Source organism: Ambystoma mexicanum, chromosome 7q (assembly GCF_040938575.1).
Source record: "Ambystoma mexicanum isolate Mex_15411 chromosome 7q, UKY_AmexF1_1, whole genome shotgun sequence".
Lineage (NCBI taxonomy): Eukaryota > Metazoa > Chordata > Amphibia > Caudata > Ambystomatidae > Ambystoma > Ambystoma mexicanum.
Window position 1 is genome coordinate 747039993 of NC_090941.1, and position 26514 is coordinate 747066506.

Here is a 26514-nt window from a genome sequence, read left to right on the forward strand (position 1 = left end):
ATGTCAGAAGAAAAGAAGGATGGAGGTTCCCTCTTCAAGCTCTGCTCCAGCTGCGGATTGAGGAATGTGTTTGTGGAGGACAAACACTCCCAGTGCTTGTACTGTCTCCATCCGACCCACAAGGAAGCGGATTGTGAAATCTGCCTTGGTTTCTCCAAGCACACTGTCAAGGATCATCACAGTAGGTTGCAGCGTGGCTCAGCGCCAATGCCTCTACCCCGTGTGGCAAGCAGGGGCATGCCTCACACAGGACCGGCCGGTTCGAGGAGTAGGCTTCTAAGTCCTTTGAGGGCGCTCCATTCGTGGGGGCCCAAGACAAGGCCAAGCACTGCAAGTCTGTTTCCGTCTGGGTTGCCGCACAAGCGGGTCCCGCAACGAGCAGGGTGTGCTCATCTTCACTGTCTGCCTTCATCTCCAGTCATCGCACCAGCTCGTCCTCGAAGAGGAAATCGGCTAACTAAAGAAAGCTACTGGAGAAGTTGGAGAAGAGCCAGGCACAGGGTATGGTGTCAGACCTGCCCCTGAAGGCCCAGGTGGTCCAGGCAAAGTCATCCTCGACGATTGAGTTGGTGGCGGCCGCCCTCTCGAAGGCGAAAGGGGCTGACCTGATCCAGGGGACCCCGACAAGTGCCCAGAGTGGCCATCCCCCCGAGGGTTTGGCCAAACTGGTAGAGAAAATGCTGGAAAAGAGGATGCCATCCTTGAGTCCAACACCAACCCCTCTGAATGCAAAAAAGGGGAGGAGTGGAGGCTTCTTTGCCTCTGTCTTTGCCCCCCTTCTCCCCTGTTGATCTGTTTCTTCTCATGGCATTGTGCACCTGGCCACCCTCTGTTCTTTCGGGCCCAGGTATCTGCTCACCCTGCCACCCTCCTGCACTGCCTCCAGGCCACCATCTGCACTAGGGTTCTGTATCTGTACCCATACAGTCCCCCTCCCACGTTTCATCGGCACTTATCAGATATACCTTTCTGACTAACTTTCAGCTGCCACTTGCTGGCTGCACTACAATGGTTTAAAGCCCTTATTTATTATTTATTCTATTTAATATTTATTTGTTTTTCTCTCCTCTACTTCGCACTTTCCCCCATTTTCCTTTCCCATGCACTTGTGTTTTCTTAAATGTCACTAGGCCTAGTAAGATCGCTGTTTTTTCTGTTTTTTCTCTTCCTTGTTCCACTCCTTTTTTGCATGGTCACGCTCTGAAACACTTGTGTACGAGCGCGATATAAATAAAATATTTTATTTCTAACGTGCTCCAGGGCACGGATATATCTTCTTCAGACGAGGAGGATCTGGTGTCCATTCACACGGTCCTGGAGGACCTGGGGAACGACAATGGCAGAAACGCTGAGGGGGATTACAATGACATTGGTGCTGGGCACAGCAAGCCTACCCCCCCCTCTCCCCAGACACCTCCCAGGGATGTATCACTGGATATCCTTTCAACTCTCCACACACTGGTGTCGGAGATCCAGAAGAGGATGCTGACGGCACCCCTGGCACATGGCACCGGGCCCCCTGCTGGTGAAGATGAGGAAACAGCACCCTATGCCACCCCATCAACCACCGCACATGCCCTCCCCCCTAGGGATATAGGGATGAATACAATGATTACAGACACAGACGACGACGGCAGTGTTCCTCCACCGCCAAAGGTTTCGCCCCGGACGAAGTGGGGTCGTGCCATGCCATTGTCACCCGCGCGTCTGAGCTCTTTCAGCTGATGCCAGAAGACACCAAAAAGGAAGGTTTCCTTTACCAACACCATGAGACCAAGAGGAAGACCATTCTGGTGCTGCTTCTCCTGGATGACGTTTGGGATGAGAGCCTGGTGCTGGTGAGAAATCCTGCCTCAGCCCCGGCAAAAAGAGACAGGCTTGAGAAGAAGTACCGGGTGCCGGAGTCACCACCCAAGGGCCTGCGGTCGCAGCCCTCCCCAGACTTGGTCTTGGCAGCTGCAAGATAGAAGTCGGACAACGAGGGGAAGAAGTTGGACTCTGTGGGTAGGAAAGTGATCTACTCAGCTGCAATGACGGTCAAGGCAGCGAATGCACTTGCGATCCTGGCCAGATACGACATGGAGCTGTGGTATAAGGTGGACCAGCTGCTGGAATCTCTCCCCGACGACAAATGGGTCGAGGCGCTGAAGATCCTCCAAGAGGATTAGGTGACATCGGACCATGCCATCACCGTGGCCCTGAACATTGCGGACACGGGGTTCCGACAGATGGGGAACGGTGTCTCCCCCTGTCGTTGTGGCTGGTTGAAAGCCACCAACTTTCGGCAGGAAGTCCAGACGAGGGCTCTGTACACCCTTTGACGTGGACAATCTCTTTGGAAAGGCCGTCGACAAATCGTTGCAAGACATTAAGACCGACACAGAGACGGCCCGTGCCCTTGGCACGCTTCAGCAACATTGTCCTTATTTTCGTGCCTCAGTAGGGAAATCCGCAAGGTCGTCGAAGGGTTTCAGCGGGGGATCATCCTCGTACCACCAGCCCTCCCGTTCAACAACCCAGGAGGCCTACGTGGGTCGTTCCAAGGCTTTTGGAGGCGGCACGCAGGCCCCAAAGCAAGATTGAACCATCCAGGACATCGGGCCTCCACCCATGCACCCCGATGAGAGGCCGGCTAGCGGGCTTCATCAGAGAGGATCTCCACAGAAGATCTCCACCGACCGATGGCTGCTGGACGCTCTCACCCACGGACACACTCTCGAATTCCAGCAGAAGTGTCCATGGATGCCACCGGTGGCCCGACAGGAGCAGCATATCCCTCAGCTCCTGCAGGAAGTACAGACCATGATAAGAAAAGGGGTCGATAGAGCTGGTTCCAAAGCAACTCGTGGGCTCCGGAATCTACTCCAGATACTTCTTGGTAAAGAAGAAGACCAGGGACTGGAGGCCCATTCTCGACTTGCGACGTCTCAACAAGTACCTCAAGCTCCAAAAATTCAGGATGGTCAAGTTGTAGCACATGTTCGTCCAACTGGAAGAAAGAGACTTATTGATGTCACTGGATCTAGAGGACGGATGCTTCCACGTCCCCATTCACAAGAAGCATCGGAAGTTCCTGCACTTCGTCGTACACAGAAAGCACTACCAATTCAAGGCCCTTCCCTTTGGACTTAAGTCGGCACCCAGGGTATTTACGAAGTTCCTAGCACCAGTGGCTGCCAATCTGCATCTACAAGGGATCCATGTGTAGCCGTACCTCGAGTACTGGCTCATCCGTGCCAAGTCAAGGGAAGTAGCAGTCGAATACACAAAAAGGACCATCCGGCTGCTGACAGATCTGGCGTTCTCTGTGAACTATCCAAAGTCCTGCTTGATACCAATCACAGAACATGCTGTTCTTGGGGGCCAGGCTCAACGCGGTCTCCTGTCCGATGGCCCTCTCGGAAGAAAGGATAGCGGCCATGCTGGGGAAGGTGCAAAGTCTGTTGGCACTGAAGACCGCCATGGTGCGGACCATCAAGTCGCTGCTCAGCAGAGCCTGTGCATCAAGCTCCTCTTAAGTTCCTTTCGTGGAAAACGGCTTTTGTCATGGCCATAACCTCTGCCAGGAGGGTAGGTGAAATCCAGGCCCTGTTCTGAAAGCAGCCTTATCTAACCTTTCATGACATGAGGGTGGTGCTGCGGACGCCTCCCTCCTTAATGCCGAAGGTTCAGTCGGAATTCCACCCTAATGAGCCTTTGGTGTTGCCTGTGTTCTTTCCGAAACCTTCATCACCGGCTGAAAGGACTTTGTACTCGCTGGATGTGGCACATGCTCTGAAGTTCTACGTGGCACGCACAAAGAGTTTCCGGATAACATCTCAACTATTCGTCAACTTTGGTCCTGTGAACCATGGGAAAGCTTTGTCCAAGGCTTCCATTACCAGGTGGCTCTCCGGCTGTATCATGCACTCTCACAGGTTTGCAAAACAACCTCTGCCCGACTGTCCGAGAGCCCATTCCACCAGAGAGATTGCTGTGACGACAGCGTTCTTGTCTGGTGTGCCCCTGCTGGACAGCTGCAGGGCTGCTGCGTGGAGGTCTACGCACACCTTCACAAGATTCTACTACATCAACCGGGATTCCAGAGAGGAGTCCAGGGTTGGCCAGGCAGTGCTACGCAACCTGTATGCTTGAAGGTGAGCCTGTTCCGCAGGTAAGAGTAATTGCTTCTGTTGAGCCTTTCCACCTCCTGTGGTTGTGTATTGATGTACTGCTATGTATTCTTTATTCATGAGCATGTAAATACATGCCAGACCCCATGCTGGAGAAGGAACAAATTACTTACCTGTAGCTCCTGTTCTCCAGCATGGGTCTGGCATGGATTCACATGCAAACCCTCCCTCCTGCCCCTCTGCTGCTTTTCTTGGTCATACTGCCTTTTTACGTGCTACCAAATCTGAAGATGGCTGCCAGAGGATGGGCCTAGGGAGAGGACAGTCATTGGCTGGTGGCAGCACAACCCAGAGCTCAGTGATCGGTTTATAGGAGAAAAACAATTTGTAAGTGACGGGGAATATTCATGAGCATGTGAACACATGCCAGACCCATGCTGGAGAACAATAGTTACTGGTAAGTAACTTGTTCCAAACCCATTATGGAACAACAAACTGGCATGGGGGAAATTGATTACATAGACCCTGCAAGAATTACAAGACCATGGAGATGGTGAAAAAGAGCCCTGCTCTGGGGTCCCCTTGAAGACCGCAATGGCAGCAAGTGTCATGACCCTTGCCCCTGGCCCTGACTGGCAAGTCAGCCTTCCAGTTAGGGCCAGGTCAAAGGCCTTAAAACCTCATCCAAGACTCTCTTGGAGTCAGTCCTGGTGCCTTTGGCGCCATGCTCATAACCATCATGAAGACCAACATTAGAATGGGACTATTTAACTTGGGGGCGGGGGTTCAGCCAACATGGAGGCACACACATAGCTCAGTTACAAGGAACTGAGCTATGCAGTCTAGTCTTTTGGGTGTGCAGGCCTGGGACTACTTTACCTGGACTACTTTGGGTGTAGCAGGCCTGGGACTATTTTACCTGGACTTCTTTACCTGAGACAATTTAAACCGCACCCAAACAGCAGAACATGCTTTGGGTTATTCTGCTGTGGGCAGCGTAACGCTCACCGTGTCCAGTTCTTTGATGCCAGTTTACCTGAAACCAAGGACCTGCAGAGAGAGAAAGAACACCACGAAACTTACCTGGAACAGTATCCTGTCTTCAATCCATCGCCAACTTCAGTTCCACTCACCTGAAGGTACGAACTCCATCATCCGGCACTGCATGCATCCTGGAATACCATAACCTGGAAAGAGGAGAAAGAAAGACAGCATTAGTAAGCGTTTACTCACGAATGAAGAAAGCCACACAATTTTCACCTGGGTAGTCATCTCTTGGTCAGTATCATTGCTGGAACATAACGGCGCTTGGCGAGGAACATCGCAACCTGCAAGGAGAGAAAAGACACAGGTTAGCAAAATAAAAGGCGAAACAGCGCCGCGCATCGCCCATTACTCACCGGACAGCATTGCGCACACCGCGCTTTCGCCTACAGGCCTATGCTCATCTTCAAATTGCATGACAACACCAACAACCTTTCCATAACTAAAAGGAAAGAAGCAAGACATTATTATTCAAACTAAGAGGACCATAAGAACTGCATATAAAGACTGCAAAGCAGCAAACCTACGGAGTCGCAGCAGGCCTGGATTCCCCCAGGGGGGCTTGCACCAGTGAAGTAACTTGGTCGCTGCTCGCCCCCCACATCTACGCACCCCTGCCACGAGGAGCAGGACGGAGAATCCACCTTTCACAATATTAAGGTGAGGAGAGGGCCCAAGGGGGAGGAAGGTGTTGAGGCCAAGGGAGGTGGGAAAACATAAAGACAATCTGGTATTGAATCCAGCTCTCCTATATTGCAGACCCATCTTTAACCAGAGGCCTTACCAAGGGACCGGTAGAGGGTTCGAGAGTGCAAATCATCCAACCAGGGCTGGGTGGCATCCCTGTGGATACCAGGTGAGCGTAACAGCAAGATACCCTGTCACAGTGCCAATCTGCAGGTCCATCTGTACCAAAGAAGGCAGAAAATCCAGAACGGTGGATGTTGAGCAGGTAAAATGATCCAGACCCCTCTCCCGGCACCAAGCCAAAGCCATACGCCACCTACAGGCATAAATGGATCTCGTGGCAGGTCTCCTAGCAGGCAGGAATACGTCCAGTAGACGCCCTCCGACAAATACCACTCCTTATACCTTAACCTTCAACAGCCTGAACCATCATGCTTGGCTGCTAAACGTTCAGATGCATGACACGTCCCTCCGATTGGGAGAGGAGGTCTGGTCTCTGCTAAAGGCATCAGGGAGGGCAGAGTGCCATGTCCAGCAACTCCAGGTACTGTTCTGCGGGCTCAGTACGGAGCGATCACGATCATTGTGGGCCAGAACAGGCTTAGCCTCCTGAGAACCAGCGGAATGACAGAGAACTGTGGGAACAGATAAAGCAGGTCCATGTTCCAATCAACTGTCAAAGCATCCCCCAGGACACCCTGCTGTGAAAATTCCCTGGAGTAGAACCATCTGCACTTCTTGTTCACACTCCCCAACAGGAGAACACCTTCTCCAGAAATTCCTGACAAAACTCCCAGTAGTGGGAGGCTGAATTCTGCCTGCTCAAGACATCCGCAATCATGTTCTCCCTGCCAGCCAGATAAGCTGCTGTCAGAGACATGCTGTTCTCCAGAACTACAATTGCATTGCTTCTCTTCACAGAGGCAAGCAGCCCACATGACCTTGTTTGTTGTGGTAATGAATGACCACTGTAGGGAGGAAGGGGGCCAGTCCCAGCCTGATCGTTCTCAACTCCAGGGACACCGATGGAGACAACAGGTCGCTCACCATCCGATCTTGTAGGCGAGCGCCGCACCCTTTGAGGATTGCGATCATGACTAGAGTCAGTTGAGCCCAGGGTTGTCGAAACCATTCCTCTTTGAGTAGGTTGTTCCTCTGACACCACCAAACAAGTCTCTGGCTATTTTCGCAGAGATTTGAATAAGATCTGAGGTGCGTCCCTGAAACAGAGACCACAGGCAACTGCAAGTCACTAGCACTCTCATGCGTAGCATGACTTTGGCACTACTATAATGGAAGAGGCAGGAGACACAGCAAGGACACAAAATCAGAGGGAGGAACTGTCCTGTCATTGGAAGACATGAACCATTTCGGAGCCGAGGGGGCGTGGCTTAAGAGCCATGGAGTAGGACGTGATTCCGGGCGCTCCTGCGGATCCTCAATGATCCTGTACAAATGCTGCGAATATAAGAAGAGAACACGTGTAATACCGGAGATGCAGGCAGGCAAAGTAATCCGGAACAAAAGGAGCTCATTTTTGTAAGGATTTACAGTTCAGCCCAGAAGATACGGACCGGTGAAGTAGCAAAGCCTCCCAGAGGCAATAATAAAAAGATGGCGGCACAGTCGTAACAAAGGATCTCTCAGACGAGTCCCCAGCAGCAAGCACAGAGAAGCGCTAGTGCCGTAGCACGGAAGAGAGAGGCTGGAAACCCTGCTGTATGGAAGGTGCGATCATTTGGGGGCGAAAAAGCAGACTGGCGAGATAGCACAACGACGACGCATGCCAATGCCCCCGCAGAGATGAGAGTGCGGATGACGAGATGGGCGCATGATGCAAGGGTCAGACACCGAAGAGCAGGAATGGTGTGACCGTGCTTTCAAGACTGAGGACTGACAGGTCGGGTGAAGAAATAGCATCAGGCAGCGAAAGGGAAGCCCAGAGGATATAATGAGTGGCACAGTTTGAAGGTTACATTTGTAGCAGCAGCAGGACTGCTGGTACGCTATAACTTCCCGGATGCGGTTACATTGTGACAGCAGGCTGGTTGGAAAGGCTAGGACCGACGGACACGAATACACAATAGAGCACTGCCACAGTGGAGGGTGAAGTGTTCAAGAAGGACAAGTTGCAGAAAAGGATAAAGCCAGCACAATAAGCCAAGCACAAGCTGAGTTCCCAAAAGACCGAACGAATTAAGGATACAGAGGACACCAGATTCATTAACTCCTCGGAGGCGCAAGGGTGTACAGCATCAAGGAAGACTGCAGAAGGGATTGAGACTGACACACGCAGGAGAAACCGTGTGAGTCAATGGGGGGGTAAAGCCCGTATACCATAACCCTTGCATGCACAGCAAGGGCGCCTCAGTAGATGGGAAGTGACTGTCCTGAGCAGAGGAGATGCAGAGCTGCCACTGACAGAAACTGGAAACAAGATCTTGTGCTTGCATCGTGGCCTGGTCTGAGAAGACTGAAAGGGCCAGAAGCCATAATAACAAAACAGTGCCATCCCTCAGCACCGGCCTCCTACGCCCACAAAAAGTGGCAAGCACAAGACACGGTGAGTGCGGGCCTGTTTACCGGGGTGAGGATACCCCCCCCCGCAGATGCGGTGACAGAGCGAAACGTAATGCTGACCCGAACACGGCGGTGCGCAAACCACACCGTGGCGCCCGTTCTGGGACATACTTGAGGTCTGTGAAAGCTCACCACGGCACATAAGTGGAGGGGAGCGAAGTAAAAAAAGCCTGGCTGAATGTACTCCCAAAGTAGTCGGAATAACCGTGATGCAGGAGGAGCGGTTGAACTGAGTCCATGAACGCCTCGCAAAATGCTGGCGGGAGGATAGAGATTGCAAGACATTTGAAAGGGAAACTCAAACAATCCACGAGTGCCTGCACACACGCGGAAAGTAGGCTGTGTATCTCCGGAACACAGAGCTCTGCGAAGATTACTTATTGCCCATGTGAGACATTGCTGAGTGAGGGAACTGAGGGCTGACATAGAGAGCGTGGAACTGCCAAGCGCACATTGAGGCATAACATATCGCGGAACAGGAAAGTGCTGGAGTGAGACGGTCACATACATTTGTGCACCACATACAAGGGGAAGCATTCCAGCCACGCAAAAGATATGTGGTGCGGGAGAAAGCAGCAATAATTGATCAGAAGATCCCCGCCGGTGCCCCAGTGGGCGACTAACCCAAAATATTAAACAACCCTCAGAGGCGGTTGCTTGCACTGAGGGGTGCCAGGATGGCCTCCAAATTGCCAAAATCGAAAGGGAAACAAGCGACGATCGAGGACTTTACTAAGACACCCCAAGCACCGGAAGGAGCCAGGAAGAAGGACAAAAATATGCAACTGGACACAGCGCCGGAGAGAAGTGACCAGCAAATCCTAGACGCAATTGCAGATCTGAAGGCGGCCTGGGAAACCAAGTTGGAGGCAGCCATGGCGGATCTCAACACATCATTGGACCTCAAAATTGGAGCAGTACAGGAGGATGTGAACATTCTGGGGCAGGATGTTAAGAAAGTGGCGGAACGCACTGGCGAGCTGGAGAAAGCAGTAGGAGTTAACACGGCCTGCAAAACGCACACCTCGGAAATCCACACATTGCGACTGCAAGTGTGCAACCTGGAGAGCAGAGCAGAGGAAGCCGAATGACGATCCCGCATGAATAACGTATGCATTGTTGGGCTCCTGGAAGGAGAAGGAGGACAAAATCCCACGGAATATATAGAGACAATGTTGCTGCAGGAGATACAGGGAGGCAAACCCACCCAGGGATTTTCGGTGGAGAGAGCGCATAGGGCCCTCACTAGAAGACCACCACCGGGCGCCCCTCCAAGACGGATAATCCCAAGATCCTGAATTATCGAGACAGGGAGAAAATCCTGGAATTTTTTCGGAAAGGAGGCACAATACACAGGGCAACAGCATTGATAACGGCATACCCCGACTATACGCTCCAGGTGCAGAGGCAACAGATGAACTTTGGAACTGTGAAGAGGAGGCTGCGAGATGCGGCTATAAGTACATGTTGATGTACCCAGCGAGGCTTAAAAGTGTTCCACAAGAACAAGGCCTTATTCTTTGCGACGCTGGAAGAAGCGATGGAGTGGCTGGACGGCCAGAGCTACCCGGATGAGACAGACCAGCAGAAGGCGGACGGACTGGAGAAGTAAAGCAGTGTCGCCAAGAATCGAGGTGCTGTATGATCTGAGACATTGGGACTAGATTATAAAACAATGACGTAAAAGAGTATTCTAGGCCCAATATAAAGTAATTAGCATGCGCAACAAACAGAGCATATTGCAGGAATGAAGGGATCCTGTTCTTACACCCCAATAGTATAGATTGGACAGGCTACTGATAGAGTGGTAGCCACCCTGCTGAGTTTCTTGTACCAGCTAGCCGGGACAGAACTAAATGCAGGATCGCCTGAGATCCAGGGATGGAGCTGGGGAAAAGTTGGGGATGGGTAGGGAGAGGGGGAGTTGAGGGCATTGTTGGGGGAGTTAAGGAGTTATGTGGGGAGTAGTAGTTAGGACAAAGGGGTGGGTGTGTTTGAAGTTGGGGACTGAGCCTATGCACAGGAGGGGCAGACTACAAATAAGATCTGGAGACCTGAAAAGGGAGGAGCGAGATGGGATTGGACCATGGGGGACCTGAAAATAATCACTTGGAATGTTAGAGCGCTCAATAGTTATCTGAAAAGGAATAAGGTGATGATGTACCTGCGCAGGCAGAAGATAGACATAAATTTAATACAAGAGACCCACCTCACAAAAGAAAAATTAGAGGTGATCCGGAAGAAATGGAAGGGAACGGTCGTGGGTGCGACTTATTCTGCCTACGCCAGAGGGGTGATTACCTGGGTAGCACCACATGTCCCTTTCCAGGTATTACAATCTACAGTGGAATCAGATGGGAGGATGGTGGTAATAAGGGGATTGGTGGAAAATAAAGAATTGTGTGTCATAAATACATATGCTCCAAAGCAGGACATGGTGACATATTTTAGAACTTTGTACAACAAAATAAGCATGTACCTAGGGGGAGCAGTGATTTGGGGCGGTGATTTCAACTGTACACTAAATCCGAAAGTAGACCGATCAGATGACAAAATAGATAGACCCACCCCGGCAGCTAGGGCGTTGCAGACACTGCTGGCAGAATTCAGGTTTATGGATGCGTGGAGACTGTGTCACCGGAAGGATAGACAGTATTCACATTATTCGGCCCCACAAAACCTGCATACTAGGTTACATTATATGTTTGCCACACAAGAGCTAATGGCAGACATTGTACAGACAGAATATCCTGGTGTGGCAATACCGACCCCCAAGAGCAAGGATACCAACATGGCGCCTCAGAGCCGAGGCACTCAAGGATACAATGTTTAGGGAGGACCTAAGAAAAGAAATAATACATTATTTTGAGACCAATACTGGAAGCGTTAAGTCAGCTGGAACGCTGTGGGAAGCCTTCAAAGTAGTAATGAGGGGGGTAGCTATAGCTAAGTCTAAGGGATTACAAGGTGGGATATTAACAGATTTGCAGGAAGCAGAAAAAGAGGTAGAAACAGCACTGGGTAAGTGGGGTAATACCATAGAGGAGGCTGAGACTGCACTAAGGCTGTAACAGAAATGTGCAGGACTCTGGGAGAGACTATGTAACCTAAATTATAAAAAGTATATGGAAAGACAACATGCAGGAGGCGATAAACCAGGAAGGGTGTTGGCATGGTTATACAAAAATGAAACCCCCAGACCTGCAATTAGAGCAGTGACGAGGGAGGATGGAAGTATAGTGGACACCCAAGAGGGGGTGAATCTCAAATTTCTGGAGTTCTATCAACAATTGTATGGGGATGAAGGGGGAAGCGATTACAGAGAAATAAGGGAAACACTGGAGGACATCGGTATGCCGCGTATAAGTGCGGAGGAGCAGGAGGATTTACACGCCCCGATAACCCTGGAAGAGCTAGAAGAGGTAGTTAAGCAGCTACCCACCTGCAAGATCCCGGGGGCTGATGGACTCCCTAGTGAATTTGATAAAATGTACAGAAGCAAGGTGCTCCCCCCCACTACTGGCAATGTTAAATGAGGCATACGAAATGGGTAGGTTGCCAGAGTCCCTGAGAGAGGCGATTATCATACCGCTCCATAAACCTAATAAGCCTGGCAAGGATTGTGGATCCTTTAGACTGCTGTTGATGCTTAATAAAGATAGCAAAATACTTACAGCGGTCCTGGCAAATAGAATGAAAAGGATAATTGATAAACTAATACACCCAGATCAAACTGGGTATGTCCCAAACAGGAATATATCCAACAACCATAGAGGACTACACCGAGTCATAGAACACACGGAAAGGGACGCGGGGGAAATTGCAATTGTATCATTGGATGCAATAAAAGCCTTCGACTCAGTCAAATGGCCTTGGCTGCTTACAGCCTTGACCAGCTACGGGATAGGGCCTGGCTATCTTAAATGGGCCAAACTGCTATACAGCGCACCGCTGGCCAGGGTTAAAACGGGAGCAATAATATCAGAGAGGTGGCAACTTAGCAGGGGCACTAGGCAGGGATGCCCATGGCCCCCTATGTTGTATATCATGGCACTGGAACCCCTGGCGATATACCTAAGGCAACAGTATGACATAATAGGAATTAACATAAAAGGGGAGCAGCACTTAATCTCCCTGTAAGCTGATGATATGCTGCTGTACTTGCGTTACCCAGAAGAAAACCTTCAATATATTCAGGAAGTGTTGGAGCGATTTGCGTCGCTATCTGGTATAGCAGTGAACCCCAAAAAATCATGCATGTTTCCGCTGGGCAGGTACCTGGGGGTTCCGCTGGACCAATTGCCAGTCCTACAAATACCATGGGAGGTCACCACGTTCATATATACCGGGACAGACATCTACCACACGGTGGAGGCAGAGCACCAACATAATGACCAACAACATGGTGACCATCTTCAACTTGTCCTTGCGCCAGTACAGGTTGAAGAGCCTCAGATCTAGGATGGGACGCAGGCTTCCCTCCTTCTTAGGCACCAGTTGAATACCAACCCTTGCCTTGTTCTGAGCAGGGAAACAGGTCTATGGCCCCTTTTGCCAGAAGCTGACAAACCTCCTCCTGCAGGAGGAGATCTGCAGGTCTACCTGGTAGTCCGCTGGGTGGTCTGGAGTGCGATTAACAAAAGAGAGGCAGTATCCCTGGTGAATGACTTGCAAGGCCCAGGCATCGGAAGTGGTAAGCATCCATTCCTTGCTGAACTTATTCACAAGGACCATGCACCGGGTACTGCTGAGTATACAGTGAGGTCAACAAACCTCCCTTGGGACACTCCTTCCCTGATGAATGTTGGGCCAGCACTGCATCTGCTTACACAAAGGAGCTTGACCTCTACCTCTATGGGAGTAAGAGGTGAAGGGGCAAAAACCCTGCTCCTGGCCATGGAGATCGCAGATTGTTGTTGCTGGACTGCCTGAGATTTAGCAGTTGCCTTAGAAGCCTAGAATATTTGGAGGGATTCATCCACATTCGTATCAAACAGATTGTTGCCACCTTGGTTATCAGATGCTAAAATGCTGCCTGAGGCTTACCTGCGGTAGCAGCAGGAAGTATGTTCTGTTTGGGAGAGATATCCAGGCCCCTTCAACCTGTAAATCAGTAGCAAGACCCACCAAGTTACCTTCCTCTCCATAGAATTCCTAACTTCTCTAGGGTGCAGGGGTTGCACTCCATAAGTTCCACTCCATAAGTAATGCCATCCCCTTCTTCATCACAAATGTCTGCCATACGAGATATGAATACACCCTGGGGAATGGAGCACACTCCTGAGGAACTCTGGCATCATTGGCGTCACAGAGGGAATTGTTGAGGCTGGATGTCTGAAGATGGAGTGGTGCAACCTCAAGATGGGTTCTAATCCATCCTCAGTATGTGGCGTCCCTGCGGCTCATCTGAGCGCAGTGGACTTGAACAGCACCATCAGTGGTCGAAGCACCCACTCCTGCCGCAAATTTAGTGTAAATCCGTCCAGCGGTTTGGGCTGTAGGCGTGCGCAAAGTTTTTTCCCATTATGTCTATGGGAAAAAAAAACGTTTTGGGACCCCCCCTATAACTTTGCCCCTCCTGGACCAAACCTCTCCAATCTTTGTAAATAAATTCAGAGTGGGCCATATACTTTTTTCGCAAAGTTTGGGGAGGATTCGTCCAGAGGGAGCGAAGTTATAAGCCACCCAAAAAATGCTCTTCCTATGGAAACACCAACTTAACCATAACTACATGGACACTACCGCCATGGGATGATGGGATGGTGGGAGAAATCTGCAGTGTGGGTCCCCTCTAACAGTCACCAAACGGACAAGGTGGTCTTGTGACTGCGTTATATAGATGACCTATTTGTAATATGGGACGGACCCGAAGAAGAATGGCTGGAGTTTGTGAAGTCACTCAACATAAATGAATACAATCTCCAGTTCACTGAGTGCCACAGTAAGACCACTATAGTCTATTTAGACATACTTGTAAATGTGGCCCATAACAGTTTGGTGACTGAATTGTACAGAAAACCAACAAGCTCCAACACACCACTGCATGCCAAGAGTAACCACCCTACGTCATTAAAATGGAGCATTCCATATGGTGAATTCATCCGCATTAGACGGAATTGCCGCAACTGGAAACTTATGACAAGGAATGCAGATCTATGGCACTAAGGTTCCAACAAAGAGGTTACCCAAAAAAAGTGTTGGAGAGAGCTTTTCATAAAGCACGACAAAAGGATTGTTCTATTTTGTTAATGCCCAAGGTCCATACTGAAAATGAAACAGGAGACCAAGACACGTCTCATCTTGACATTTAGTAAAGCCTCTAAGAACATTCGCCAAATAATACATAAACATTGGCATGTACTTAAGCAGGATGAACATTTGGGACACACCTTGGGGTCTAACATTAATATTACCTATAGACGTTCCACCTCTTTGAAAGATAACCTGGTGTCGAGCTATATGAGCCCTAGAACAGCATTTGTAGCTCCAGGCTGGCTAAGTATCAACCCTGAGGGTTTTCAGAAATGTACAAAGTGTAAAGCTTGCAAATTTGCAAAAAGCATTAAACAATACCAACATCCAGTTCTAAAAAATAATGTGATCATAAAATTCAGAATCACATGCGAAACAGAGTATGTTGTGTATGTCCTTACCTGCCCATGCAACAAGTGGTATGTAGGAAGTACGATCGGCAAGCTAAAACTCAGAATTTTGCAACATATCAGAGCGATTAAAAATATCGATCCAACATACCCTATGGCCCTACATTTCCAAGAGAAGCACGGAGGAAAACTCGATGGTTTTGGATATTTTGGAATACATACTATCCAAAAAACAGCAAGGGGTGGAAATAGAGAACTCCTTTTGCGACAAATGGAAACCAGATACATCTTGGACTATGAGACCAAGAAACCACAGGGCCACAACCTAGATGAAGAATTATATACATTCCTAGGTACTTGATAAGGCTCAACAGCACTTTAAATAACTCTATGGCCTGCTGAAGATGATCCCAACCCAAGACATGTCATGTTAAGTTCCTGTCTCCTCAAGCATTATGTGTATTTAAGACTCTTTTTTATAACAAATTGTATTTATATGATCGTGTCAACTCATATGTAAAATGCATTCTGTTGTTATTGGTTGCTTGCTTGCAGCTCCTTTGGGTGATATGTTTTCTCACAACTATTAAGATTAGAAGGTCCATTTAATCCACACTTTTCTCTCCATTTGGAAGATTATATGAATTTTAGACCTCTCTTCTTTCTCAGTTTTTATTGTTTATCACTTCTTTTTCTTGTATGGGCGACCAATGGAGATTTTTTTGTTGAAGTATCAATGTAACACAATGGAAAAACAGTTGGATGCACATTTCTTTCTTTTCTATTTGTCGCTTATTCTCACTGGTTAAAATAATCCTTGGGTTAACAACATTATTTGTGGTGTTCTGCAAGTGAGGTTTTATCATGTGTAGGCAATTGTTTTAATAATGATTTGGGTAAATTCTTTTAATCCATGCAGTAACAAATGATTCGAGTATAAAACATTTTTTAAGTATGGTACGTCTTTAATGCACTAAGCACTTTATCCTGTTCCAATATAGAATCATATCGTGAGGCTGCTAAATGCACAAGGCACTTTATAAACTGCGAATTGTATTTTTATGGTTACCAAATGCACATAGCACTTTAACAACATTTGTTGTATATTGCAAATTTTGCACAGTTTGTGAATACAGTTATTAGTATCCAAACAGGTAAACCCTAATACGCTTGAACCATAGAACTCAAAAGAATATGTGCTCTATGCACTTTATTTGAAATACTGCATGAATTTATTTATATCACAATTAACCTCACAAAAAGCGTTTTTTATTGCAATAACCGCCTGCTCCATGTTAGCAATGCCCGATTTAAAAAGCATGTTTTGTTCTGCTTTGCTATTCAGCCCAATGTTGTTTGACCCATTCCAAGATGGCAGATTAGAACACGAGACAAAAAGCAAACGTGCATGACTCTCTACACAGTAACCATAGAGTCAATTGGTTGAATAAATAGTCCTTCTATTGTGTTTGTCACCCTAAACGTGAACAAGCGGTTTGTTACCGCAAAACGTGTCGTTTTTCGTGTTTGTTTCTCCTGTCCTGGACAATGGATTAATTAAAGTATTAATTTTTGGCTGACATACTATGGTTTCCTGACTCAGTGTTTTGCTGTGACTACTGCATGCAAGACTGCTTCCCGGAGTGCCTTCCGCCTTCCCTGGACTTCTGGACAGGGTTCACTACATATATATATCTATATATATATAGATATATATATATATATATATATATACTGGATCTGATGTCATGTCTGGCGTGTAGATGCATCAGGCAGAGCCAATGTGCAGCCATGATGCACCCCCTGGTGGCAGCAACGTTTTCAAAGAGCAGCTGCACTGGGAGAATATCAAAGATGGGGAATCCGTGGAAGGAAGGAGTCCATTAGAAACTCCTATACAGCAGTGATGTTTGAGGCCCTGCCTTCTTTGAGACTCACACCAAAAGGAATACCACCCAACAGAAAACTTGCATCTGTAGTTCAGTAAAAAGGTGGTTTGGGTGCCTGGAATGCACCAAAACGGTGAATCAGTTATGCGAAGAATCCAGTGGAGTCATCACTGATTCTCTGGTAGTGACCTCCTCCCATGTGGCCAGGGGACAGCAGCTGCTACCTGATTCTGACCCTGGGGGCGGCTATATGAGGGAGGATCACGTAGGAGGGGACAACTGCCAGGAGCAGCGGATGACTCCATCAGATGAGATACAGTATTTCTCCCTCTTTCCTGATGAAGACCCTACAATACCCAAGTTCTTGATGGCTTGTTGTCACCCCACGATTCCCCCTATTAACAACCCCTTCCTCAGTGTCAAACTAGACAAAATTCCATTGGTACCTCAAACATTCATGACACACATATAGCATCTCCCGTTTCTAATGTTTCTCTATATGAAACTTTTGAAGAACATCATTTCAGAAATCCAATAACATCTATTGACTTCAGTTCCCATAAAGCCTCAGGTACTGAGATGAAGAAGAGGAGAGAGGAGCCGATGCAAGCTAAGAGAAACCCAAAACCTAACGTGCAAACTAGTTGTTTTGTTGAACCTATATTGTGCAGGATATTTCAAAATGGCGTCCGCACTACTCAGGCATAATGTGCCGGAGAAAGCCGACAGAGAGAGGACGTGCAGATTTAAGTGGCGGCTCGTGAACACAAGTCACATATACCAGCGTGGTGTGAAGGAAGGAGAGGTGCAGCAAGAACACCCGAAGGACGGTGAAAGCACTGGGAGCTGCAGTAGAGCTCCTGGAGGTACGGTTGTGCCAGGAAACAGCATTCTCCGGTCCAAGCCACAGAAGGAAGCCAGCAAGTAAATGGGGAGCTGCAGGAAACGCTGGGGGAATGTCAGCATCATGTAAGAAACCGACCCAGGGAAGAAGCTTCACTGCATAGGCCTGCCATAAATCGAAGATGCTGTGAATTACCAGTGAGTCTGCCCAGAGTTGATGGGGACCCCGGGGTGTACCGACAGGCATGCAATCCAAGTGAATGAACTGAGTGAGATTTCTAATACGGACAATGCTCAAAAGCGGTTTAACTACAGACCAAACTCAATGTCCAATAAGAAGAATATTTGAATACTGACAAGATAAAGTACAGCAACAAATCCTGAACAAATCCATATGCATGTGATGTCAATGTGGGGGAAAACTGAAGCATATGTTACCCTAAGTAAATATATTGGCAACCTTGAGTGATATATTGTGCGTCTTAGCAACCAAGGCCTACCTGGCCTTGGTTGCTAAGACGCACAATATATCACTCAATCTTCTACTCTGTTTCCTTTTGCTGCCTCGCTCTGCACTCGCCCGCTTACTCCGGTGGCAAGTGTTGGTCTTTCTATAGAGCCTAATACCTGCTTGGCTAATGAATACTAACTGACCCCACTGTCTGTGCTGTGCTTTATGGTCACTAGCAGACCACTTTTAGACTGTGTTGTGCCTTATGGTCAACAGCAGACCACATTCAGACCACCCCATCCCCTGCCCCACTCCGTTCCTACCCTCCACACCCCCTTTCCCCTCCACTTACCACCACCCCCTCACCTCCACATCCATCGCCATCCATGGCCTACCCACCAACAGCCACCACAGTCCCACTGCTAAGTCTAACAAAACCAAATCGACCACCAAACCTCTCACCCGCTTTAAGCCGCCCGGACCAACCCCCCCTCTCCCTTATTCCCAACATCACAACCCGCAACGAAAGATTAGGCTCCAGGCTCCCCACCACAAACTCTAAACTTTACTCCAGACCTTACACCAAAACTAACACAAAGCACATTGCAGCAAGCAAACCCACTCCTCCCCCACTAAAAGGCGCCCTTCTCAACGTCAGATCCCTGGCTGCCCACCCCACAGAAATTGCTGACATCATCCTTACCAATGACCTTGACTTCTTAGCCCTAACAGAAACTTGGCTTCATGAGGCGTCCGGACCTTATTTATCACTAGCCATCCTAGACAAATACACTATCCTCCGAGCGGACAGACCTAACGCCAGAGGTGGAGGCGTAGCAATCATTTCCAAATCCGCTCTAGGCCTCCGACTAACCGACACAGTCGCATTCACTTCCTGCGAGTTACTCACAACCAAACTACAAACCTCCCCCACAGCCACGATAACTATCCACCTCATATACAGACCCCCAGGTCCCCCTGGGACCTTCGAAGAAGACATCACATCCCTCATCACCAAAATTTCCAAACCAACAGCTCAATTCATGATCCTCGGAGACTTCAACCTCGGCTACCAAGACCCAAACGACGCACCTGCTGCATCCCTGGCCAATGCCCTAACCGATCACGGTCTCACTCAACTCATTGTACTCCCTACCCACCAAAAAGGCAGAACCCTTGATTGGGTAGCAACCCACAATTGCAACACAACCTACAAAGACCCCCAACCTCTAGCATGGACCGATCACCACATGATCCCCCTTGAGGTTAACACCAATCAGGTACTGCCCAATAAGCACCCCATGGCACCAGCATACCCCACCAGGAATAAACGCAACATCACTGCTGAAGCCCTACTACCACTGGTCTTACCTACCCTCAATGCCCTCCCAGCTAACGCTGACTTACACCTGCTGATTGACACCTTCAATGATTCCATGGCCAAAGCAATGGACACCGTTGCCCCCTTGAAAATACGCAAAGCTAAACCCAAAGCTCATCTGAACTCATGGTACACCCCTGAGCTCAAACTACTTAGAAAAAAGAAAGCTAAGGCTCACCTCACCTGGAAGACTAACCCCACTGCAGTAAACAAATCCAACCTCACTAACTTATCCTCACTTTACAAAAGCGAGATAATCCGGACCAAAAAAGATAATTACAACACCAGGATCACTCAGGCAGGATCCTCCACTAAAGAATTATTCAAAATTCTGAAGGAACTAGAAAACCCTACTTCGCCCCCGGAAACCTGCCCGAAAGACAAACCCTGGTGCACCAACATCCAGAGCGCCCTCATCAATAAAATTTTAGGACTCCAAACTAAAATCGAAAACAAACGGCAACAACTCAACAACAATGTCACCAACCTTAGCCTACCCACTCCTAACTACACTAGCGCAGGCTTCTCGTTCAAAAAAGTCACCATACCGGAAGTTCAAAAAATCATCACATCCCTGAAACCCTCTAACTGTTAAGGAGACAGCTGCCCGGCTCAAATCATAAAAGATGCAGCCAGAGAGCTCTCCCCCTTCATCACCAAACTCATCAACCTATCCTTCACCAGTAGCTCCATCCCCAGCAACTTAAAACAATCATGGGTTCTCCCCCTCCTGAAAAAACAATCCCTCGACCCGGCCACACCCACAAATTACAGGCCCATCACCACAGTCCCCTTCCTACTGAAAATCCTGGACAGAGTCGCCTACATTCAAATTCAGGAATACCTAGAATCCAACCAACTGCTAGGAATACGTCAATCTGGCTTCAGACCTCAACACGGAACTGAAACCGCCCTTGTTGATCTCAAAAGCCCAGATTGATGAAATTAAAGACAAAGGCAATGCCGCTATCCTACTCCTCCTAGACCTCTCAGCGGCCTTTGACCTGGTCAGCCATGAGGTCCGCTGTAATCACCTTGCCACCGCAGCCCACTTCTCCTCCCCTGCTATCACATGGATACAATCCTTCCTGGCTAACAGAACGATACGAGTCTTTTCCACCACAGCTGCAGCAGACCCCACCCCCATCACATGCGGGGTCCCACAAGGTTCCTGTGTATCCCCCACTTTGTATAACATATTTACAAAGCCTCTATTTGACCAACTGGATCATCTGGGTGTCACCTACACAAACTACGCAGATGACACCCAGATACTCCTCACTATCTCTGGTAATTATCAAGAAGACTCCGCCCGGATCAACAAAATATTCTCCATCATTCAGGCATGGATGGCCTCCCATGGTCTCTGCCTGAATGATGAGAAAACAGAGCTCCTAATTGTCGGCTCCCCCAACACTCTAACTAAACTTGACCCTTGCTATAATAACATCACCATCGATGGTCATCGCATTCCCATAGCCAAAAGCTTAAAAACCCTGGGTTTCTATCTAGATGCCAACTCCAACCTCAGCAAACACACCAATATGATCGCCTCAGCCGCTGCCTATACCGGCAAGTTCATTAGGGCCAGCAGACCCTTCCTAATACCCAACAACTGCGCGGGCCCTAATACAATCCAAACTGGATTACTGTAACAGCCTGTACCTAGGCGCTAATCAATCCGTACTCAATAAATTGCAGGTAATACAAAATAACGCCTTACGCGCAGCCCTCAACATTCCCAGACAAGAGCATATCTCTGCCACTAGGAAAGCCTGCAAATGGCTTTCCATACGCCAAAAAATTGATCTAAAAATCTTCTGCCTCACGTACAAAGCCCTCAATCACCTAGCACCACCTTATCTAGCTAATAAACTCACCCTGAAACCTGCCACCAGACTCACCAGATCCTCCAACACTCTTTGCCTACTAGTGCCCAGGTTCCACCTAAAAAAAGCGGGAGGGGTAAGCTTCACAGTGCTGGCCCCCCAACTCTGGAACTCCCTACCGCTTAACATCAAAACTGTCGAATCCTTCCAGATCTTTAGGAAGCAGGTCATCAGATGGCTGCTAAACAAAGAATAATACCACTAACTCTAGACCCGTGCGGATACTGGCTTAGACACTGTATTTATTCTGAAAATTGTATATTGTACGCACTGCATATGTTCTGTTTATTAACCACTGTATATATATATGTATATATTATAAACCTGTACGAAGTATGCACACTGTAACCACATCCTTAAGCGCCCTTCTACCTCCGGGTTTGGAGCGCCATACAAATAAAATAAACAAACAAACAGCACAGTAGATGCTGCTGTAACATATTGAAAAGGACAGTGAAACCAATAAGAAGTCCTAGCAAAAGGGATGCACCAGGCAGCTAACATTTTGGGACGATTCCTAGCAGGGGCGTATACCAGGCAGAGGTGTTGTAAGGGGGCTCTGAGGGGGCTATAGCCCTGGGTCTTTTGGTTGTGTTCCCGGATAAAAGCTCAGGGGCTACAACCAAAAGACTAGCTAGTCCCGAGTCCCAACATTAGCGTAGCACTGGTTCTTTTCCAGACCTAGCAACATCCCTAATACAAGGAGATCTAAAAATCCCATCAGAGGATTTCTGGTAAAGGAGTACACCAAATAATCCTTCAAGGTAACAATACCTTTGCGAATCCAGTACAAAGACTCAAAGGAACTGTTGGATAAAGAAGCATGTGTGTGATACAAAGAAATTGTTGTTCAAAGGAAACACCTTTGCCATCCTACCTAAAAATCCAGGGGAAGGGAACCACCCTCTGGATCCAAGGGTTTCTCCTTGGAAAACACTTTTGTTGAATTTATCTTTTTATTTCTATGAATACGTTTTGCTAAACATCAAGTCAGAAATATTTCCTTGCATCCTTAGTTGTTTGTTTCTGGTGTCAGGGTCAGATTCAAATGTTTTGGACATAAGGACGGTTTGTAAATTGCAACTACTTGACAAAGGCTGCTCTTTAGTTTTAGTTTCCTATGTAGAGAAACTCTTCTTTAGGATAGGGCTAGAGAGGCGTTTTCCCAACCCATCTCTGTTTAATAAAATGTCTCACAATGAGAGCATTCCAACTTTGTGTCCGCCTCTCATTTCTGACCCCTCACAGTTAGGGCTAGTGTGACAACCACTAATGCTCAATAGAGAAAAAACCCCACAGAATTCTAGATGCAGTAAGACGCAATTAACAATATATTGTTCCAGTTCACAGCACTACAATCCCTTCTGCACAAGGCATTAAAGCGCAGACCAGATGGGAAGATGCCTACATTGTAGAAACATAGAGAGCCACCTTCCAGGCCAACAGAAGAAAGACACTATCTAAATCAAATGGTTAATAAGGAAAAGATAAATTACATACCATTGCTACAGAGCACAAGCGAAAAGCGAATTCACCTTTTCATTCGGCCCCACGTTCGAGGCAACCAGGGAATACTGTGACAGAGCATTTGACTGCAGCATCACTAACTTCACCAAACCTGAAGGCTAACAAAAGATCTGTATTCTGCATGGAGAGCATCCAAATGTAACAGAAAAAGCAGCAGGACACATATCAATATGTGACATCAGACGGACAAGCATATATGCAAAGCTGCTGCAATACCTATGAACTTGCAAATACGGTGGAAACACTGTAACCTCTGAGGTCATGCTAATTGAGCATTATTGTATTGCACCACTCCTGAGCTCTTCTGGGTTGGGTGGAGCAGGTTGTCATTTCTTCCTACTAGCAATCGGGGTTAAGATATCCGTGACACAGACCATTTTTATTTGATTTGATTGCTTATTGCCCGAATCTAGCTAAAGAGGAGCAGAGTGCTTTACCGCAGGATTGGGCCAGAACTGAGCTTGGCATCATATACATTCACGCAGTACTGTTTGGTGGAGGGAGAGGGGTTTTTCTTCCTACAGCAGGTATTATTGTATGGTTGACAATGGCAACTACGTAGCACTGTTCGATGATTAGACTGACTGTTGGTGACTGTTGAGCTAACTCTCTGAGATCAGGGCTAAGAACAGCATTTTAATTCTAAAGCTCATCAAAGGAGCAGAACAGATTGTTGTTCCATTCGTTGTTTTCTTTCTGTAAATGTAATTATATATTTAAATCAGTGTGCCACTGCTGTAGTTCACAATCTTCCATTTTACAATCCTTTAGGGTCCACATTTGTCGTTTCGCAATATGATCCATATGAATTCTCGACAGTAGCTCAGAGCGACAGCCCCGAGACGCCACTTCATGATGGGGCGAAATGAACGGGCCTTGGAACCTGTTGGACTTGCAAATGTTTTGGCTAACCAGGCCTAGTCTTCCTCTTTAAATGTGTTAGACGTAATCTGCACACATTTTAAGTACACAATAGACCCTTAACAATGAACGCAATGTTACCATTCTGTATTTAACGAGATAACTATGTATGCAACATTTTACAGGTGATATTACATATTTTAAGAAACGGTACACTGTAACTGATCCAGATTCCTCATAATAATCGTTTAATATATCATCTGCTGCTCCATGCTACGAGGCACGTTGGTGATTACTTATACAGCGTTTGTTACATTCTTAAAAAAGTTTGGATACAAGATATTTGACAAGAAGAAGAACGAAAGATATTCTGTAAGGAGCTAGAAGTACAGCCTTAGTAAAGAGTTTTTCTGGTTCACAAAATACATACAAATGCCCTTTTTTAGATGTTTTTCAAAATCATGTTTATTAATCATGGGGCTGTGAAATTCTGTTTAAAAATGTAAGAATTGATGCAGCTTTTTATCAACAAAGTTTGAGCGATCAACCACAAGTATGTAATGACCAAAAACGTATGTTATATTTTTTAATAAATAAATGTAAACAAGGTTTTAATCGTGTTTAAATAAGTAGGTTTTTGTGGGTAAAGAGTAATTGTAGAAAAAAATGGTTTAGTTCCTCGTTAAGTGCAACAGCTTATAATGACTGGCATTGCAGTGCATATCCTGATTTGATCATTCATCTCGATACTTGATAATAAGTGTATTTAATTCATTGTAACCGTAAAATGTTTGTGGGGCACCACAGTAATGACCAAAATCAAGGTGTAAGGAATGCGTTACTAACCTGTAACTCCTGTTCTCTAACATTGGTATCTTTCATGCTTTTTGAATATTCCCTGGTCGGTAACATTAGAGCGGGTTTCATTTGGATTTGAAAAACTGCAGTCACTTTAGTGTTCTCTTATAATTGTTTTAGGTCATCGAACCCATTAGCCAATAGACAGTGCCTACCTTCGCTCAACCCTTAGAGGCCATCCTCAGATTAGCATAATGCACGTAAAACTGCCAAGAAGAGCCTAATGCAGGGTATGTGGGAGGGTCACATGTGAATCTATGAAAGATACCAATGCTGGAGAACAAAAGTTACAGGTAACTTATTTCACTGTCAGCATTGCATCTTTCATAGATTCACATGTTGTTTGATTGATTATGAAGCAGTATACATAAGCATACAATGCAAAACAGAAGGCGAGGTCTCACCTTCAGAAAAGCTAATCTTCAGGTGAACAGATTGTTGAGGCACTGCTTGTCCATCCCTGGACTTCTTTGTGGAGTCCGTGTTGATGTGGTAAAACCTTGTGATGGTGTGAACAGACCTCCATGTAGTTGCCCTGCAGATGTTCACTGGAGAGGAAGGCACCAGTGGATGAAATGGCCCTTGTGGAATGCGCTTTAGGCCGACCTGGAAATGGCATGTTGACAGAAGGAGATGCAAGGAGAGAGCCATTGGGAGATGGCTTCACTCTACTGAAACTGCTCTTCCTTCTATTTGAGGTTCATTGATCTCTGCTCGCTATTCTAAACACTCCTCTATTCTTATACTTTTGGATGTGTCTGCTGCTTTCTATATAGTGGTTTATGCATTACCCCTACAGTCTCTTTCTTCTTTTGGGTTCTCTGGATCTGTGCTATCTTGGTTTCATTCTTATTTATCTAACCACTCTTACTATCTCATGGGCTGTGACCTGTTGTGATGCTTCTCTTTTTCATGGTTTTACTCAAAGTTCTGCTCTTGGTCCCTTTCTTTTTTTACCTCCCCTCTTGCTGCCATTATTTCTTCTTTTGGGTTATCTCACAGTTTTTATGCTGACGATACCCAGCTCTTTTTGTCTTTTTGTTCCTTCGCATCTGTTATTCATAAGAATCTTTCATCCTATATCTGCCCTATTAATTAATGTATTTCTACAGTGCTTCGACAGAGGCCGTGAGGCATAAGAGCGCTAAGACTAACAAACAACAAAAAACAAAGAAACGAGGTGAATTCAGAATTCAAGTAAACAACAGGATCCTTTAATTCATTCGATTAGAATCATTTTCAATCTGTTTTTGAACTTTGAGAGCATAGGACACGTCCTTAGGTCAAGAGGTAGGGCATTACATATTCGTGGTGTGACGGCAGGAAAGCATCCGTTCTTTACCAGCGATAATCTTGATTTGGGGACTTGCAATAGACCCAAGTTATTGGATCTTAAGCTGTGTCTTTCGGGTAGCCATATTAACTGCTCCGGCAGATAAGAGGGACTTTTTCAGAACAAGCACGAATGGGCATTGCACAAAGTACAAAACATATCCCTTTTTACAGTAGGCAACCAATGTAAAGATCTTTGTGCCTCTGGTACACGGTCAGTCTTATGCAGCCCCACCAAAACCCTCACTGCATTGTTTTGCTGAACTTCAGGTGGTTCGTTTTCCTTTCTCTACTCCTTGTAGAATACTTGAACAATAATCCAGGTGGCCGCCAATGATTGCTCTAGCCAAAGTGGCATAAATGGCCTCATTTGCACCAGGAGCTTGATGTAATAGGATGAATTATAGACACTACGTTGCAAATATTTGCCCTCATGAAGAGTTCTTGATTGAAAATTA

At 47.1% G+C, this 26514-nt stretch overlaps 1 protein-coding gene across 3 annotated transcripts in view; it reads left to right on the forward strand.

Annotated features, from left to right (window-relative positions):
* The window catches only part of C7QH11orf65 (chromosome 7q C11orf65 homolog), a 387959-nt gene extending 363484 nt beyond the window's left edge, over nucleotides 1-24475 (forward strand). For 2 of the 3 annotated variants that reach the window (XM_069640287.1, XM_069640288.1), the window contains exon 8: nucleotides 23777-24017. In XM_069640287.1, the coding sequence (XP_069496388.1) occupies nucleotides 23777-23874 (98 nt within the window). In that variant the 3' untranslated portion in view covers nucleotides 23875-24017. Of the gene's footprint in view, nucleotides 1-23776 lie in introns of all 3 variants that reach the window. The other variant, XM_069640286.1, reaches the window with a different exon arrangement.
* Nucleotides 24476-26514: the final 2039 nt, after the last annotated feature.